Raw genomic sequence first — 17,526 nt, forward strand, 5'->3', positions numbered from 1 at the left:
CGGCGGAAAGTATATATATAATTATAATAAAGTTACAATAAATTAAGTTAATATATAATTATATATACAGTACCTAATTTATATATAATTTATATATAATTATATGTACAGACAATACTAAACTCAATTTACCCACCTAAACTGTCCGTAGCGTGGCACTGGACGGCGGAAAGTAGTTCGGCTGCCCGATGACGTTTTATGTAATTATAGGAGTTTTTTTACCGTTGTTTACGGATACCGCCACAATTTTTTCGCCGTCTTATAGGAATCGTAATTATAGGAACCTGTCTTATAGGGGGATCTACTGTATATGTGTTTTGGAAATGTTGAGTCAAATTAGTCTAGAATCGATTAATTTTATGGAAAAAACCTTTCAAACAGCCATAGTCACTAAACTGAATACATGCCAGGCTGTGATTGGCTCATGTATTTAAGTGACTCGTACAACATGAAATTCATAAAACACGGAACATATCTACCATGTTATAGGAGGGTCTACTGTATTAATGACTGGAAGAAAGTTATTTTTTTCAGATAAAAGCAGCCTCTGTTGGATGTAGAGACAATGCTAGACAATTTGTATGGCACAGAGCAGATATAAAGTTTCTACAAGAATGTCTTTCACATAAGAAATTTCTTGTTGGTCTTATAATATGGAGCTACAAGTCAGAAAAAGACAAAGGAGAACTGTGTATTCTAAAAGAAACTGTAAATGACAAAGTGTACAAAGAAATTTTGGACACTTATTTAATTCCTGTGGTGGAAAACCAATTTGGGAATGAGGACATTGTTTTCCAGGATGATAACACCAGTTGTCATTATACAAAAAATGTCAAAGAATTTTTGATAAAGCAAAATATTAAATTATTGCCTTGACTACCAAACAGCCCAATGTTATTGAAAATCTGTGCTAAACTGAAAATTTTTGAGGATGAAATATGATCTACTACAAAAAATTGGAAGCTACTTTGTTGCAGAGTTGGAAGAAAATTAATGATAACTATTGCTCAGAACTTGTTAAATTATTGCCATCCCACATTAAATGTGTTACTAAAGCCAAAGGAGGCACAACAAATACTAAAGAATTTTCATTTTATTTTTTTCTATTATGTTTGAAAACTTTTTCCTAAGATGAGAATGTTTCAAAAGTTTTTCCAGACTAGGATTGGACAAAATTTTCTTTTTTATATTCTGAATTATTTTTCCAGTGTGATATTTTGCACAATAATAGCTCTTAACATTAGAAATAAACCCCAAAATTTTTATTACTCTTGAATTATTTTTTAACAAATAAAAAATTCCTGCAATTAATAATTTTTGCATAGCTGTTGCTATTCAAAAACTTTTTCCAGGGGTTATGTAGTGAGATAATACATTAAATTATATCAAATACTTTAATAATTAAATCAAAAAATAGCATGAATTAATTTTGTCTAAAAATAGACAGGTGGTTTTAATTTCCAATATTCATATGTAAAAGATTGCAGCTTTCATTTTAATTAATCAATTTAGAAATACCTACAATTCACACAAAGCAAACTTACGTTACCATTATTGGTGATGTTTTATTATTGGAATATACCAAATCTATCATACACTCTTTATAGATTGGAGTTTCTGTACATAAAACACCTGTATTTTAAAACCCTTGTTTAACTTTAATAAGTCTTTTTTTAGAAAACGAATTAACATTTTCTACAAAATAGACTAATTTGGACCTAAAAAAGATCCAAAGAGAAAGAAAGATTGAAAACATACGTAATTTTTGTAGAAAACGACTAATTAGAGTTAAACAAGGGTTCTAAAATACAGATGCGTTATATACCAAATCTAGTTATTAGATGCAAAAGTATAATGTCTGCAAATATAATTACAGTAGAGCGTCGATTATCCAAATAAATTGGGGACTGGGGATGTTCGGATAACTGATATTTCGGATAACCGATTATGTACAAAAAAATAGTTTAACGTGTCCGATGTTGAAATGTTTCTCCATTGCGTGTCGCTTTGCGTTGAATTTTCATCGATGTTAAGCCTAACGAACACCATTGTATCGTTAAAAATTATTTTTTTATTTTGTACAAACAAAATAAATATATTGAAAAATATAAGAACAATAAAAAAATTATACTTCAGAAGTTAATTTAGTATCAAAAGCAAAATATTTGAGTAGCCCAAGACATAGCCAAAGATTGCAGTGCCACAGCACTGGCGAAAATTTAAATTTGCCGACTGGAATTCTTTCGAATAATTGACTTTCGGATAATCGACACTCTACTGTATTAAAAGCAGTTTTTATTTTCAATAAATATAGACTCCTTATTAAAGCTGAACTTCATTTTTCAGGCATATGTATAAAAGAAATCACATTTTTACTCATTAGTTATTTTTCTTACAATAAATTGAAAACTGTTCAAAATTTAAATAAACAGGATCTAACTGGAGAAACAGTAATAAGCAGATCACCTTGTAATTCCAGCAGTAAATTTAATAAATCATAATGTTTTCAACCTAATACAATAGGGCTTCCTCAGTGAATTACACCATTTAAAATAAAAGAACATAAGAATATCAAATTCAACAAAAATAATTTAAAAATTAAATAGTGTTCTAAGAGAACAGTATCTTAAAGAAAAAAAATTAAAATTAAGATTATAATTAACAATTAATAATTAGAAATAAAAATAACAATAAAGATTAATATAAACCAAAATGATTAGAGGACCAAGTCCAGGTTACATTTCATATAGGACTTCCATGCTTTAGGCAAGATGTCCACATCCCTATGGTTGATACAAAATAATTTCTGGTTGGCTTTAAAAATTTTCAACATTTCTAATAACCTAATAGTGTTAGGGTTCTTAGTCAGTCTAACGATACTGGCCTCATTCCACTTTATTTGTATATCTTGTTCTGTTAGGTAAAATCTTTGAGTGCATCATTAAAAACAGACTGGAGTCTGTAATAACAAAGTATAATAATGAGCACCTGTATGGCTTCAAAAAGGGGTGTTCAACAGAGGATGCATTAATGCATCTATATGAAATAGTTGAAAAGTCTTGTAGCAAATACGTATTAGGAATATTCTTCGACATTAAAGGGGCTTTTGATCACTTATGGTCCTGGTATATATCACTTTTTCATCATTGTTTTGGTGTTGTAAGGGAATTATGTATATGCCTGATTTTTCTAATGTAGTTAATTTGTCCCTGTCATTATATAGTATTCTGCATAAGGGTAGTTGTAATTTTATTGGAAGGTTAAATCCAGAGTTTTGAAACCTGGTGATGTATAAGAACACAGATCCAAGATATGGGATGGAAGGGCATATATAAATGTGATCCTTTATTATTATTTCTAATTTTGATGGTGGGAAAAGGAATTTTTGAACATGGGTGTGAATGCACTTGAATAAGTGTATCCTGCCCTATGCATTGTCATATTAATAAATTGTAACCGTTTACAATTGTACCAAATGTTGCAATGTTGGTAATATGCAGGTTCTATGAATAAGTGCAGCTATGGTGTTATTTATGTAGCCAGGCTGTTGGAATGAAATGGATGATATAATGTGAGGAGGACATAGATTAAACTTGTGGTATACACTGAAACAAACTCCTTCGGGCATTTTTTGTACTAGGAAATTGATGCTGCTTTGTTCAGATAAAATTGTACATAAATCTGAATCTATTGAAATAAGTGTTTAATTACTTTGAAACTAACTATTTCAATTGATAAAATAACTTTTTTCTATTATTTTATTCTATTTTACTGAACAAAACATAAATTTTAAGTTTAAACATACCTCCCAATAGGAATAGCAAAGTAAAAAATGGCTAGCATTGTAGATCTTGTTGAGTGTGAAAAAAGATCAGCAATGATGGTTGGTGCAATTGTAGAGTAACTTGCTTCTCCTGTTCCAACCAAAGCTCGTAAAAATAAAAATAATTTGAAATGCTATTTAAAAAAAAATTTACATATGTATTTTAATTATATTTATTATCATATATAATTATTATATATTTATATATATAATGTGCATGTGCGCATGATACATGTGTGTGGGTGCACATATGTAATATGAACCCCAATGATGTTTGTGCACATATGTAATGTTTTTATACCAAAATTGAAATATTAAATATAGTAAAGTTTCAATTATCCAAAGTAATGTGAACAAGAATAGCTTAGTTAATTAAAAACTCTGATAGTAGAATGTTTAGTAAAGTATTAAATAAATTAGATTTTAATGCATTAATATATACAATATATTCTACTAATAGATCAAGCCAACTTATTAAATATAATGAGTTTAAACTCATTATATTTAATAAGTTGACTAATTTAATAGATCAAAAATCTTCTACTCTGAATACCAGTATTCTAATAAAATCGCACTTACTAAACCTTTATTATCCGGTACTTGTAAATTATTTGTAAAAATTTACAATTTGATTAATTTAATAGATTAATCAATATTTATCAGGCTGCACAGCCATTTTAGTCATTATTCAAAATGGCATTTACAATTACAATTAATATTTCACATAAATAAATGACCAANCCTTTATTATCCGGTACTTGTAAATTATTTGTAAAAATTTACAATTTGATTAATTTAATAGATTAATCAATTAAACAAGATTATTTACAATTATATTTATTAAAGCAAAATGTAAATTTACAATTACAATTAATATTTCACATAAATAAATGACCAAGCCTAAACTTTCATATTAATCAAATCATTTATCATTTTGGATTTTAATTTAGAAAATTTTTCTCAACTTACAGTCTAAAATAATTTGGCATTATTAAATGATTTGATCAATACAATAGTCAAACTTAATTGCTTATACAAATATATACAGTATACCATGATGGGGTGAAAGCTTAAGTTGACAAAGTCATGGCATAACAACTTTCCTAGTTAGCATGGCAAGTGATTTGTATGATTATATCTTAATTGTTTTACAAAGATTTATTGGAAGTCCGTGTAAAATAACTGGTAATATATTTGCATGGTAAACAAAAGTTTTGAGTTATAGTCCTGCTCTGGGCAAATCTTTTCTTCTAAAACATTCAAAATTATTAAATTTTAAAGAGAATCTGATAGATACTTCAAATATAGAACAACAACACAAACATCAACCCAATTCTAGTATATATGCCAAATGAACTTCTGGATTATTTATTGGGCTGTAATTAGGTTAATTTAAAGATTAGAAATAAAATAATTTGGCTATAGGTTTGCAGTTAGACCTCCATCTAATAATAAATTTAATAATAAGAAATAAATTTAATTTTTAATTTAATAATTTAAATTTAAATTATTATTGAAGAAACAATTTGCCCAAAGCAGGATCAAGCTCACAACTCCTGCTTACCATACAGATGCATTGCTAGTTACCTAGTTGGATCCCCATTCAATCTTTGCTATGGATAACACTTTATAAAAACTTAAAACCCTAATTTTTATCTAGATTTATTTTTGTTTTAACCACATATATATTTTATTTTACTTAACCTTATCTTAGTTATCCATTTTCATATTTTATTTATTCTTTATTCACATTTTATATATTGATAACACTTTCTGTATTTGTTTTAAATTTAAACCAAAATCTTTATCATATACATGCAAAAGCTAACACATTTAGGTTAAAAACATTTTTATGTTCACATAACATAAAGAGATTTTAAAATCAATATTTAAATTTTATATATATTCTTTTATTGCCTGAGAAAGACATTTTGAAATGTCAAAAGTACTTCTATTTAATTCACCAAACAAATAAATTTGTAAGAAATTGGTGTCATAACTGAACATATAGTTTTACAATAATCATTACTGTAAATTAGCCTTGTTTCAGATTGATAAATAATGCAAGTTTGTTTGGCATGTTCTATATTGAAAATGGTCTATCAAATAGACTGAAGATGTTTGATTTTGAATAAAGCATTACTGTTTATGGTGCAGTTGTCTCTTCAGGCTAAACACATACTGAAGTGGTAAACAAAGCAGCCAAGAATGCATAGAGCAAACTGGAGAAACAGTTTCTACTGGATAATAGAGTTGCATATACTTGGGGCATGTTTGAAAACTAACCAGTAACACTGTTGTAGTGGTGACTGACATTGGTCTTAGCCAGTTATTCCAGGCAATTAGCGCATTTTTAAACACACTGGTTATTTTGTGGTGTTCAACATGGAGGAAAGTCGAGAGGAGATGATATTAATTCTGTCATTGCTCTTGAATACCAATTAAGAATCATATGATGATGAAGATTCGAAAAGTTCATCAAAAGATAAAAATGAACTTATAGACTTTTTTGACAAGTGTCGGAGAAAAATTTGTTTTCATTTAGTTTATACTGTCAAATCAATAATTTTGTAGCAATTGCTGGCCATTTTCCTTGCTGTCTTGTGTCATCTGAAATTTGAGACGACATGGCTTTCTGATCTTGATCACTTTGTGTCATGGAAACAATGTTGTTTTTTATTTTCTTTAAATTTTTAAAATCACAACCACATTCATCACATGATACAATGTGCCAGCCATCTTGTAATTCAATATAACCAATGTAACTGCTTTATCACTGTGGTTACTTCAGTAAGTACTATAGAACAACCGGTGATATCATAACTGTAATTTTTAAATGTGGTTGGTTATTCGAGTTACAATTTCTAAACACCGGTTAGAATTTCCAAATGCACCCTTAGTGAGGAGTTTTAAATCAAGCAATAACTACTTCCAAAAACATGGACTTGCTATTTTGGAGAAAACTTGTGCTAAAAAATTTGGTATTTATTAAAAAATATAAGTAAAACTAGAAGCTGTAATACTCGTGTAATAAATAAAAGTAAAGGTAAAGATGTATTTCATCATTTGTATGAACTACATGAACATCCAAATAAGTCCATTCATATTTCAAATGAGTATTTCAACATTTGATTATATTTTGATAAAATGTATCATCTTACAATTTATCTAAACTGATGTGATGATTAAAATCTTTTTGATCCCAGAGGTTGTTTTCAGCAAAAACACTAATATAGATAAAAATGGACATTTATATAAATTTATATGCATGAACAATAATAAAAGCAAAGAAATCAAACTTGTTTTAATGCATCACTTTTCTTTACTATAATATCACTGTCTATTATACAAACATCATGCAATCTACTAAGGAATTGATGCAGTATGCCTCACTATATGTTGTCTTAACATGAATACATTTATTTAATAATTATCTCAATAGCCAGTTGTTAAAGATATGAGTATCAAACTGCAATGTGATCTCAATTACTTGGCTCCATTGCAGTTTAATAAGCCTCATATCTCTACTAACTGACTATTGTGATAATTATTAATGTTTTAGAGGCAAGAAGCTTACAACTATGAATACATTTGTTTATTTTCACTGCTTTGCTCACCGCTTCAATATGTCCTTAATAGTTGAAAGCACCGAATCCTGAATAGGTCAGCATTTTGATCATTTTTAACTTTGTATAAATTTTTTAATAATCTATAATTGTTGTTTTAATGAAGATTTGGTTATATCTTCAAGCCAGTTTACTGTTACTTCTGAGTTGGACTGTGAACAGAATAAAAAAATAGACTCAAAAAAAATTATATTTTTTATGTAAGTCTTCTAAAGCTTCAGCTATTCCTCTTAAAATAAATTTAAAAGTGAAAAATTTCTGTTAAGTAGACTTCATTATAGTATGATTGAAATACAGTCGACCCCCCTACAACATTCTTGATAATTCCATTTTATATGAATTCCGTGTTGTACGAGTTACTTAGATTTTACAAATACGTGTGCCGGGCTGCGAACGGCTCACGTATTTGTAAAATCTAAGTGACTCGTACAACACGAAATTCATATAAAACGGAATTATCAACAGTGTTATAGGGGGTCGAATGTATATATATATAATCTCTTATTAATAAAACAAAATTATTTACCTCTGCAGGAACAAATGATCCAGCCAATGTAGTAACACTCCAAAACAAAATTCCACATATTATTATAATTTTTCTATTATATCTATCACCAAGATAGCCAAATAATGGTGCCATGATCATGTAACTAATGACAAATGATGTTTGTAATAACCCAGCATCAGAATCATTTAAATTATAAAATAGCTTGACTTTGAGTAGAACACCTAAAATAAATAAATCAATTAAGTACAGGTATTACTCAAATTTCTTGATATAATATACAAACAATAATAGAGATATTACAGTTAATATCAGAACTAATAAAACAAATACAGATGAATCTTATCACTATATGATATATAGAAGATATACTTTCATGAAGATATATGTTTATTTTTAACAAAAACAAATTGCTTTTCTGGAGTTCATCTTTATTTATGAATTATTCTATAGCTATTTGAGACAACCAAGTCCATCATCAGGAGATATACAAATGAATTAACTTAGTAGCTGTTAGATCATTTATCATGTTATATCGATGATCTACAACAGGCAAACCTTTTTGAGTCCATGTGCCATATAGTATATGTACTTATGTTTAAAAATGTTTATGAATGCCAAAGTTCTATACTTCAAATAACTATGTTTAAATAAATAAAATGAATATGCTTTAATTACAGTAAATGTATGATAAACCAAAAGAATAATTGAAAAAGACAGGTAATAAACTGAAATTATATGATACATTATCTGCCAGATAATTTTTCCAATGTGCCACAGGTTTGCTACCCCTGATCTATGATCATTGTCATTCCTAACTACCACATCTACTACCAAAAAAAAACTAATTCACATCTCTGACTCATCTACACATGCAACACACTCAACCATCTTATGAAAACTGCATTTCTTACATCAGTAAAAATAATGACTAAAGCTAACAATAAAAACATTGACACACATATCATCTCACAAACTTCATCCTACCCCACAAAGTTTCCCAATAAATCATATTCCACTTATTTTCATAGTGTAATGTTCACACAAAATGCATGTAGACCAACAAAGGAAACATACAAAAAATATTTAGTAACAATATTTTTATTTCACGTATTTTGAACAGGTTCTTTGTGGATTCCAACTCATTAGTCAATAAGTACGACACTGCTTATATTAGTGATTAACGGCGGAAAATTACAAAGGACTGTTTGAAATATATATGTACAGATAATATCCAAAAAACTATAACTAATGCTTATATACTAACTTACAAACTAGAGAAGAAAGGAGATAATAGATAGAGCTGAGAAATTATAAAGATAGGGATTAGTAAAAAGCAGGGTATCCAAGTTTTGCTGTAATCCATGACTTGGGTGGGATACCACAATGAATTCTTTTGGAAATCTCTCTCGTTATCCTCTTCACTGAATTAATTCTGGTGCCTTGTTGAGGCATCTGTCTCTCTTGTAACTATGATAGAGTCCACTTTGGTTCTTCAGACTATCTTTGATCCTCCAGTCATGGCCATTTGTGACCTGGAGAACAACCATCACATCTCTTTTCTTTCTTTTGTTCCAAGAATTGGTCATCACTACCCAAGGGAAAATGATTAGAAAGGAAAGTTCTAGAAGAAAATAGAACAAAGAAGACTAAAACTAATCTTAAATTAATATATATACAAAAATGGCATACAGTTACAATAGTCTGTTAAATATGTACTTCACAGAATGTAGGATTTATCAAAAAGCCATAAACAAAATTTGTTTAATCACCGATTATAAAGTTAAAAATAATTACTATATTTATACAAATTTTGTTGCAAAATGTAATAAGAAAATTTTATTTAATTACTGTTTTAAAATGTTTTGTATTACAAACTAATATATTACTGAATATTTGCTGTTGATAAAAATAATCAATATTAAATAAATAAATTTATCTAATCAAACCAATTCACTTTTAAGGTTTATTAAGGATTAAGAATAATTATAAATTTTGAGAATTGTGGATTATATTAAGAGACATTTATAATGTTTAATTGTATATTTTGAGTAATTTCAATTTCTTAAAATGAAATTACAGATTGGTAATAATCATAAAATATATATATATTAGTTCATAAATGAAACATTATATATGTTTATTTCTATATCAAAGATAAAATATTTTATCATTTATTTGGACAATATGCAAGATTCTGGTTTTGACCTTTGTTATTAAACGTCATAGAAAATATCTGTCCTCTGTACACCTTTAAGTTTATATATATATTTTTAATTTATTAATTTTTCAAAAGGGACATGTGTAAATCACAATAATATTTAAATTTTCCAATGAAAGAACATGATGCAAATTTAAAATTTAATCCTAACAAATCATGTGTAGCATTTCCCTATTAAAGAGCCACATCATGTAATCTGCTAATTCTTACAGTACTGTGGCAAATGTCTCATACTCACAAACACTACTGTGAAATAATTATTCTTTATGGAGAAATAAGAAATGCATTACAGCAGCATGTGGATTCCACAAGCACTAAGACTTACATGTATCATTTTAAATGTAATACACTGCTTGATTCAAACAGCACGGTCAGGGGTGTTAGTCCAGATGATCCTTGTCTTTATGACATCAGAATATTGTCATAATTCCACAGATATCCATAAATAAGTATATGAAAAGCACTGAGACAAAGTGGACTAAAACAGACATAAATATAGTAAATTTTACTTTGCTGTATCATGCATCCATTCAATTGCTCTCTGTAACTGGCATAAAATTCAGGAGATAACATATAGCAATCACATTGGTGCAACATTATAGTTTTTATGGACTGACAAAGTATTTTTTCTTGAAATAGTGTGTGTAATTGACATAATGTGCACTACTGGACACAGTGTGCTTCACAATGCATATGAAATACATGACACCAGATGCATTTTACACTAAATGTCTGATGTAGCATATGAGTCCTTAAACATGTATTCATTGACAGAATACTGACTGGAGAACTCTAGCTTAATAGACTACTGTAAACAACAATACAATCTTTTTTATTCCAACAAATATATTAACAGGTTAATGGATCCTTTGGGTCTCACAGTATGTAAATTGGCTTGTAAATGTACTTCCTATAAATCAAAGTTCTAACCATATCATCCTTCTTTTCTACCCACAAGTCCAAGAAATTAACTTTAGCATCTGATTCTTGATCAGTTTAAGACCTAAACATTTTTCAGAAAATTTGTTGACAAACTCTGCAATTTCACTTGTAATATTCCATATTACCAAAAAATCATTAACATTCCTTGCTATAAACTTTATTTTACTCTGGAATGTCCTGAGCATTCTTTTTTCTGCCTCTCTGACAACCAACTTAGCCATAAGCCTTGCTATTGGATGGCATATGGGCACATCTTTTTTCTGTTTGAAATATTTTCCTTTAAGTTAAAAGTATGACTCATGGATAATCAAATGCACTAAAACAGGACCTGTTACTCCTATAAGATGAAATAAATTACATCCTAACAAACTTTCCAAAAGAACTATTATAGAAATGTAGGTTCCTGCCTCTCTGATGAATAGTGCCCAAAAATCAAAAGTTCTCAGACAGTATCTTTCACTAGCTTTGACTTCTGCTAACTGTCTACTAATAACTGAATGAATGCTGAGTAATATGGAATGTCACAAGTGAGATTGCAGAGCTTAACAACAAGTTTTCTGTATATGTGCTGGAGAGATGACATAAATTTAATACTTGTATATCCAGTGTGTGTGTCTTTTTTCTGTACATTCTGTTTTCAGCCTATATCTCTTGATCTTAGTCATTATAATGCACAGTTTGATACCAAATAGGTGGCCAAGTGTTTTGATGTACTATAGCTCTTGTACAGTTTGACAATGCATGTGGGCTCATTTAATAAGAGTCCTAAAGGTTACCAGCTTGTAGTTACTTGGATCATAGGAAGCTCAAGGGATAAATAGTGAGTTATAAGATAACTTCCTGTAGATGTTGGTGATAATGACCCCCTATCTTCAAGACGAGTACAATTGTGGTGGTAAGCCATGCCTATGTACATAGGGGTTAGATATAAGTTTTATATTAATCTAAATCCTTTGTCTTTCACGTCTATGTTTCTAGAACTTTCTCACTCATTCTTTCTCTATGGGTGGGGGACAACCTTTGTCCAAGGACGAAGGGAAGAAACAAAGGAATACAAAGAAGCCCTGAGAACGTTAGGAAGAGAGAAAGATACATTTGCCAGACAGCGTCCAAGGAGAACAGACAAAGAAAAGGACAAATCGAAGTTGTCGCCGAGTGGGACAAAGAGCAGACTTCAGGTCGTCTGAAAACGGAAAAACTAGACGGACGCCAAGATTGAGGGCTTCAAGAACACCTTGAATTCTCAAGAGCTCGTACAGAAAGGAACTGAGAGGAAGGCTAATTTAGCGCAAGTTCCAATGTAGAGAAGACTGGAGACTTTCAAAATACCTGGGTACCTCACCAACCTTTCTTTTATACTTTTCTTATTTCTTCGTATTTCCTCTTTTTCACTCTCTTCTTTAGTATGTAAGTTAGGTTAAGGTTGTTTAAGTTAATCGTAATATTGCGGAGATATCTCTCAAAGTAAACCTTTTGTTGTTGCAAACACGTGCCTTTGTAAAAATATAAAGGATATATCGGGCTGCATTGAAAATATATGGTTAACATAGTTTGGGATCCAAAAGAACCGGGTGTATGTAGGACCACCTGAAAAAAAAAAACAAATAAAACCCTGTTTTATTTTTTTATTGTTATAACTAAAATTTATTGTTCGTCCTCCACACCACGACACAATGACCGAAAAATGTGCACGAGTGTTGCTTTCTTGCTCTAATTTAATTGCCAAGCTATATGGATTTGAGTTTATATCATTGATAAATTGCTGAATATTGGGATTCTTGTCCATGTTATGAGCATATTATCAGCTACAAATCTGGCATATAGAGAGATGCTTCTATTATACAGGTAGCCCTCGGTTTACGCTGGTTCAATTTACACCGATTCACAATAACGCCGCTGCACAATTCACGATTTTGCTGTGTAATTCCCCAATTTTCCCTATGCCAGACTGATTTTTGTTTCAGTGTTGACGTATTTACCGAGCCGTGTCATTGTAAATTCGTTAAAACAAAGATTTTTATTGAATGTATTTATTTTTTCTGTTTAATATTATTGGGTATGTATACATTTGCATTAAATTAATATTAAAATACTAAACGTTTAGGTACCCACGAGTCAAGTTATCAAACTTAATAGTCCAATAAATGGCGTCCGAATCCATAGTGCCATTGAATTTATCCCGTATCAGTTCATTTACGAAAACACCTTACGACGCAGTAGCACTTCCGGCGATCAAAAACTATGTTAATGAGACAAATCTACTTCTCGTTGGCCAGATGATATCTATCTCTCCTTAATTTTCCCGCTCAAACTGACCTTACATATGTGCTATGGCGACCGGTGGTCGACCAATCAGTGTTTCCGCTCGTCCATAGCTCTAAGTCGGGTTAACGTATCCTTTTGACTATGGAAAGTTTGAAGGTTGAACTTTGTGAGTTAGACAATGCTTGGGAGCGAAGTGCGAATGTAAAAAGGAGCATCGTCACATCCATTCAACGATATTCCGAAATTCTCAATGAAAGAAAACAAAAATGTAAACAATTAAAGATGGATACTTTTTCCGAAAAATGTAAGAGATCCGAAACTAAAATTTTTAATAAAAACATTTAACTTTATTTTATGACAAAATACATTTTAAAACTTAAATTTATTTGTACTTTGTATTATATTGTATTAATAAACAAAATTATTTGCGTATTTTTCACTTATGTGGAATCTAACCCTATACCTCAGTGTAAATATGAGTTCGTTTTATGCCAATTCGATTTGTGCCGGCTTTTGTAGGGACGGAAGTGCGGCGTAAACCAAGGGCCACCTGTATTTAGATAAGATGTTACTTTCTAACAGAATATTTAGGTAATAAAACAAACTTACTAATACACCTTATCTTGCAGCCGAAGTTTATTATTTCAAACGTTTTCGGTCATGTTAAATGACCTTTCTCAAGAAAAAGAAAAATAAAAGATAAAATAAGATAAATTGGTTCTTTTGTACTAAGCGTTCGATTTTACGTTTTATCTTTTATTTGCTTTCTTTTTCTTGAGAAAGGTCATTTAACATGACCAAAAACGTTTGAAATAATAAACTTCGGCTGCAAGATAAGGTGTATTAGCAAGTTTGTTTTGTTATTAATAGTATGCAGTCTAGAACGAATTGGAATATTTAGGTTTCAGGATATTGATATACATTTTTTTGTATATCCATATTTCACTACAACAAGGACAACTGTTAATGAAGGACTTTCATAAGAACTTTAAATAGTCTGATTTACATCAATGTCTGTTCACATAATCTATTCTTATATAACCTCACTGCTTTTAAAGCTTTATTTAAAAGCCTACCCACACTGTTTATCCACAAGAGATAGGAAGGAGGAGCTAAGTTACCATCATGAAATAAGCTAAACAACATGGCAACTCAGCACATCTGATTAAAGCACTAGTCTTTTGCCAGAATCAACTGACTGGTCACATACAACCCAACAATAAATCATATGAAGCAGAATGCACAACAGATGTTCCATCCATAAATATATAGTCCAACAAAGCAAACACAGAATTGTTTTTAAAAGAAACCACCCAACTATTTTCTTACTCTTTAGAAATGAAAAAGACCCCACACAGAAAAAATACCTACCAGGTGCTTATAGTATTGCAGTTGAGGACCAAGGACTACAAAGTTTAAACAAATATATAGTGGCCACCGTAGGAGTCTCCAAGCAAAAATTAAAGAACATGAGTAAAGCCTCAGAAAGCACATCTCTAACATGGGTGCTTGCCATCTACACATTAGATAATGAAAGGAAACCCTTGAAAGAAGGACAACTGTTAACTTCAAGGAAATGGATTTAATTTCATCAACCCAGAGAGTGCCATTCAAGCTGACTTAATTCCCCATGATAGTATTTCATATCCAAAGCACACAACTCTACATGTACTCTATCCGTAATTTAGAAACATTCCATTTAAGAAATTTTTAATTTTAATTTTTTGTCTTTCCATTATATGTTCTATCAGTTAAACCTGACAATGTCCATCGTAGATGCCATACAAAACGTTGGTTTACTTATTTTTGATGGCAGGAGCTATTTTAAAAAAAAGATTATGGTACTTTTCCGTTAACAGGACATCAATCTAACTTTAATCCAATGCATGACAACATTAACTATTTAGTCTCAGCAACCACATCAGCTTCAAGTAGCCCACTTAACTGTTCGTGGAACCCTTGAAGTTGTATAGTTTAAGGCTTGCCCCACCCGGGCACCGAGGCATGAGTGGTAGCAAGCACCGAAGCACATGACGAAGCAGAGCACAAGAAATGTCCATCGGCGGCACACCAACAAACATTACAAATCGGCCTTTGTTGGCGAACATCTAAGGGCTGCACTAGTGGTACGGTTCCTCCGACTTTTTTGCTGGTGTACGGGGGATCGACAATTCCGGAGGATGCAAAACTCCCGGTTCGGAGCTCGAATCTCACTGGCACGTCAACCAGTATCCCATTGTGGTTGTTCAGAAAGATATTTGTGGGTCAGTGAGTAACTGTTACAAAAAACAACACAAACAAAATTGCACACGATACATATTCTTTTAATTGTTTCCGAATGTGGTTCTTTTAATACACCGATCCCAACCCGACAGATTTTCACTTCAATAACTATACAGGGAAGTGGGTTGCCTCCTATTAATTTTACAGGGATATACCACATGTGCGCATAACACAGAACAACCAAATAAATCTAATGACTAACTTAAAACTAACCTTACACCTATCTTAAAATAATGAGGAAAAGAAACGAATAGACTTAGGAAAGCAAAGGTACAATAGGAAAGTAAACAGAAAGTACTCGGGTTCAAGTCGTCTGATCGATCTCCTTAACGATTTCTGTCCTCACAATCGTGATCCCTTCTCTTTCTCTAGTAAACCAGCAGTTTGATGTCTGGATTCTCTCACTCTTCTAATGTCCAATGGATCCTCGTACCTCTTTCTGTGTTCAGTCTTGGCAGGGTTCTCTCTCACAACTGCAGTCTCCTCTCTTTCACCCTCTTTCGAGTCTGGAGCGCTGTGTCCTACATCTGCTTTCTCCGAGGTCCAACCAAAAAAAGTGACTACTACTCGTCTCTCTCGTTGTCTTGGGCTCTTACTCCCTTTGTCTATCTCCCCAAATTCAAGGAAGTCTTAATCTCTTCCTCCTTTGTTCAACTCTTATTCTTAGAAAGGGTAATCCTCCCCCTCAAACAGTAATGGTTCATGTAGAAATTGCTTTGAGACAATGGAAAGGAAATAAGAAAGTAGAAACAAAAGAAGAAAATAGAAAAAAGTAAAGAACTTACGAACTATATAAAAACTAAAATATGGCTGACAGCCACACCGTTAACAGAAAAGTACCAAAAATTATAAATGCTAAAGACGAGTAAAACTTTCATTAAGTCCGACCCCACTATCTCCCCACCCACGGACTTTTACGTACCAAAATTTAATATCGTGGATGCCCCGTATATAAAAATAATCCCGCCAAGTTTCGAAACTGTCGGTTCATCCAGTTCGGAGATACAATGCAAAGTAGACACATACGCACAATTTTGTACGGAGGCATAGTTTACATTTTTGGATGTCAAAAGGCAAGAGGAGAAAGGAAAGACAAAGCAGGGGAGTTAAAATTTGACCTATCACTGTATGTTCCTTATATTATATTGTATAACAGCCGGGAAAGTAAAAATCCTCCATCATCAGTAACATAACATTGGACGAAGCAAAAACATGGGCGAGACGGGATTTTTACTCATACAACGAGATAACGATAGCAGTAGATCCAGATACACACAGTACTTTAACCGTAGAGTCGTTTGTTAAATTTTAAATACCTTGTATGTAATCCTGCAGTTTACGTCGGTCAATATCAACAGGATTACCCTTAGTAATTTCAAGAATTTTTATCTATTCGAATTAAACGTAAAAGCGTGCAGTACCTACCGGCAACGGTGTATCTATCCATGTAGTTAATCAAATTGATGAAAAATAAAATAACAACGCATAAATAAGTGTTTTTCCGCTTTTTTTTGGCGACATTATCCGCTTCCGATCCTCCGTCGCGCAAAACGTTATTTAAAGCTACGTTCTTCGTTTCCGTCACTCTGTCTGTTTCGTCCATCCTCTCCCGATCTCGACCGCCGCCAAACACACGCCGCCTCTTTACCGTATCGCCATGTTTATCTACAAAAACGATTTTCCGCTCCTGCGCAGTATGTAGCCGAGCACGTGCTGCAAACGGTGGCTTCCGTTAGAACAAGTGTTCGATTCTCGTTTGTCCGGTTGACAACTTCCACCGTTTTTCTCTCTCATTTTCCGAATTTTTAATAATCGATAAATCGACCCGATGAAATTTTAATACTTCTAAATAAATACGGCT

At 31.5% G+C, this 17,526-nt stretch overlaps 1 protein-coding gene across 1 annotated transcript in view; it reads right to left on the bottom strand.

The window, feature by feature from the left end:
* The window catches only part of LOC111630608 (protein spinster homolog 1-like), a 42,127-nt gene extending 24,809 nt beyond the window's left edge, over positions 1-17,318 (bottom strand). Inside the window, exons 1-3 of the mRNA XM_023374739.1 lie at positions 17,091-17,318; positions 7,976-8,178; positions 3,806-3,957 (exon numbers count right to left, since the gene is read on the bottom strand). Of these exons, the coding sequence (XP_023230507.1) occupies positions 3,806-3,957; positions 7,976-8,178; positions 17,091-17,268 (533 nt within the window). The 5' untranslated portion in view covers positions 17,269-17,318. The remainder of the gene's footprint in view (positions 1-3,805; positions 3,958-7,975; positions 8,179-17,090) is intronic.
* Positions 17,319-17,526: the final 208 nt, after the last annotated feature.

Source organism: Centruroides sculpturatus, unplaced genomic scaffold (assembly GCF_000671375.1).
Source record: "Centruroides sculpturatus isolate CEXI.00-Female unplaced genomic scaffold, Cexi_2.0 scaffold683, whole genome shotgun sequence".
Taxonomy (NCBI): Eukaryota; Metazoa; Arthropoda; class Arachnida; order Scorpiones; family Buthidae; genus Centruroides; species Centruroides sculpturatus.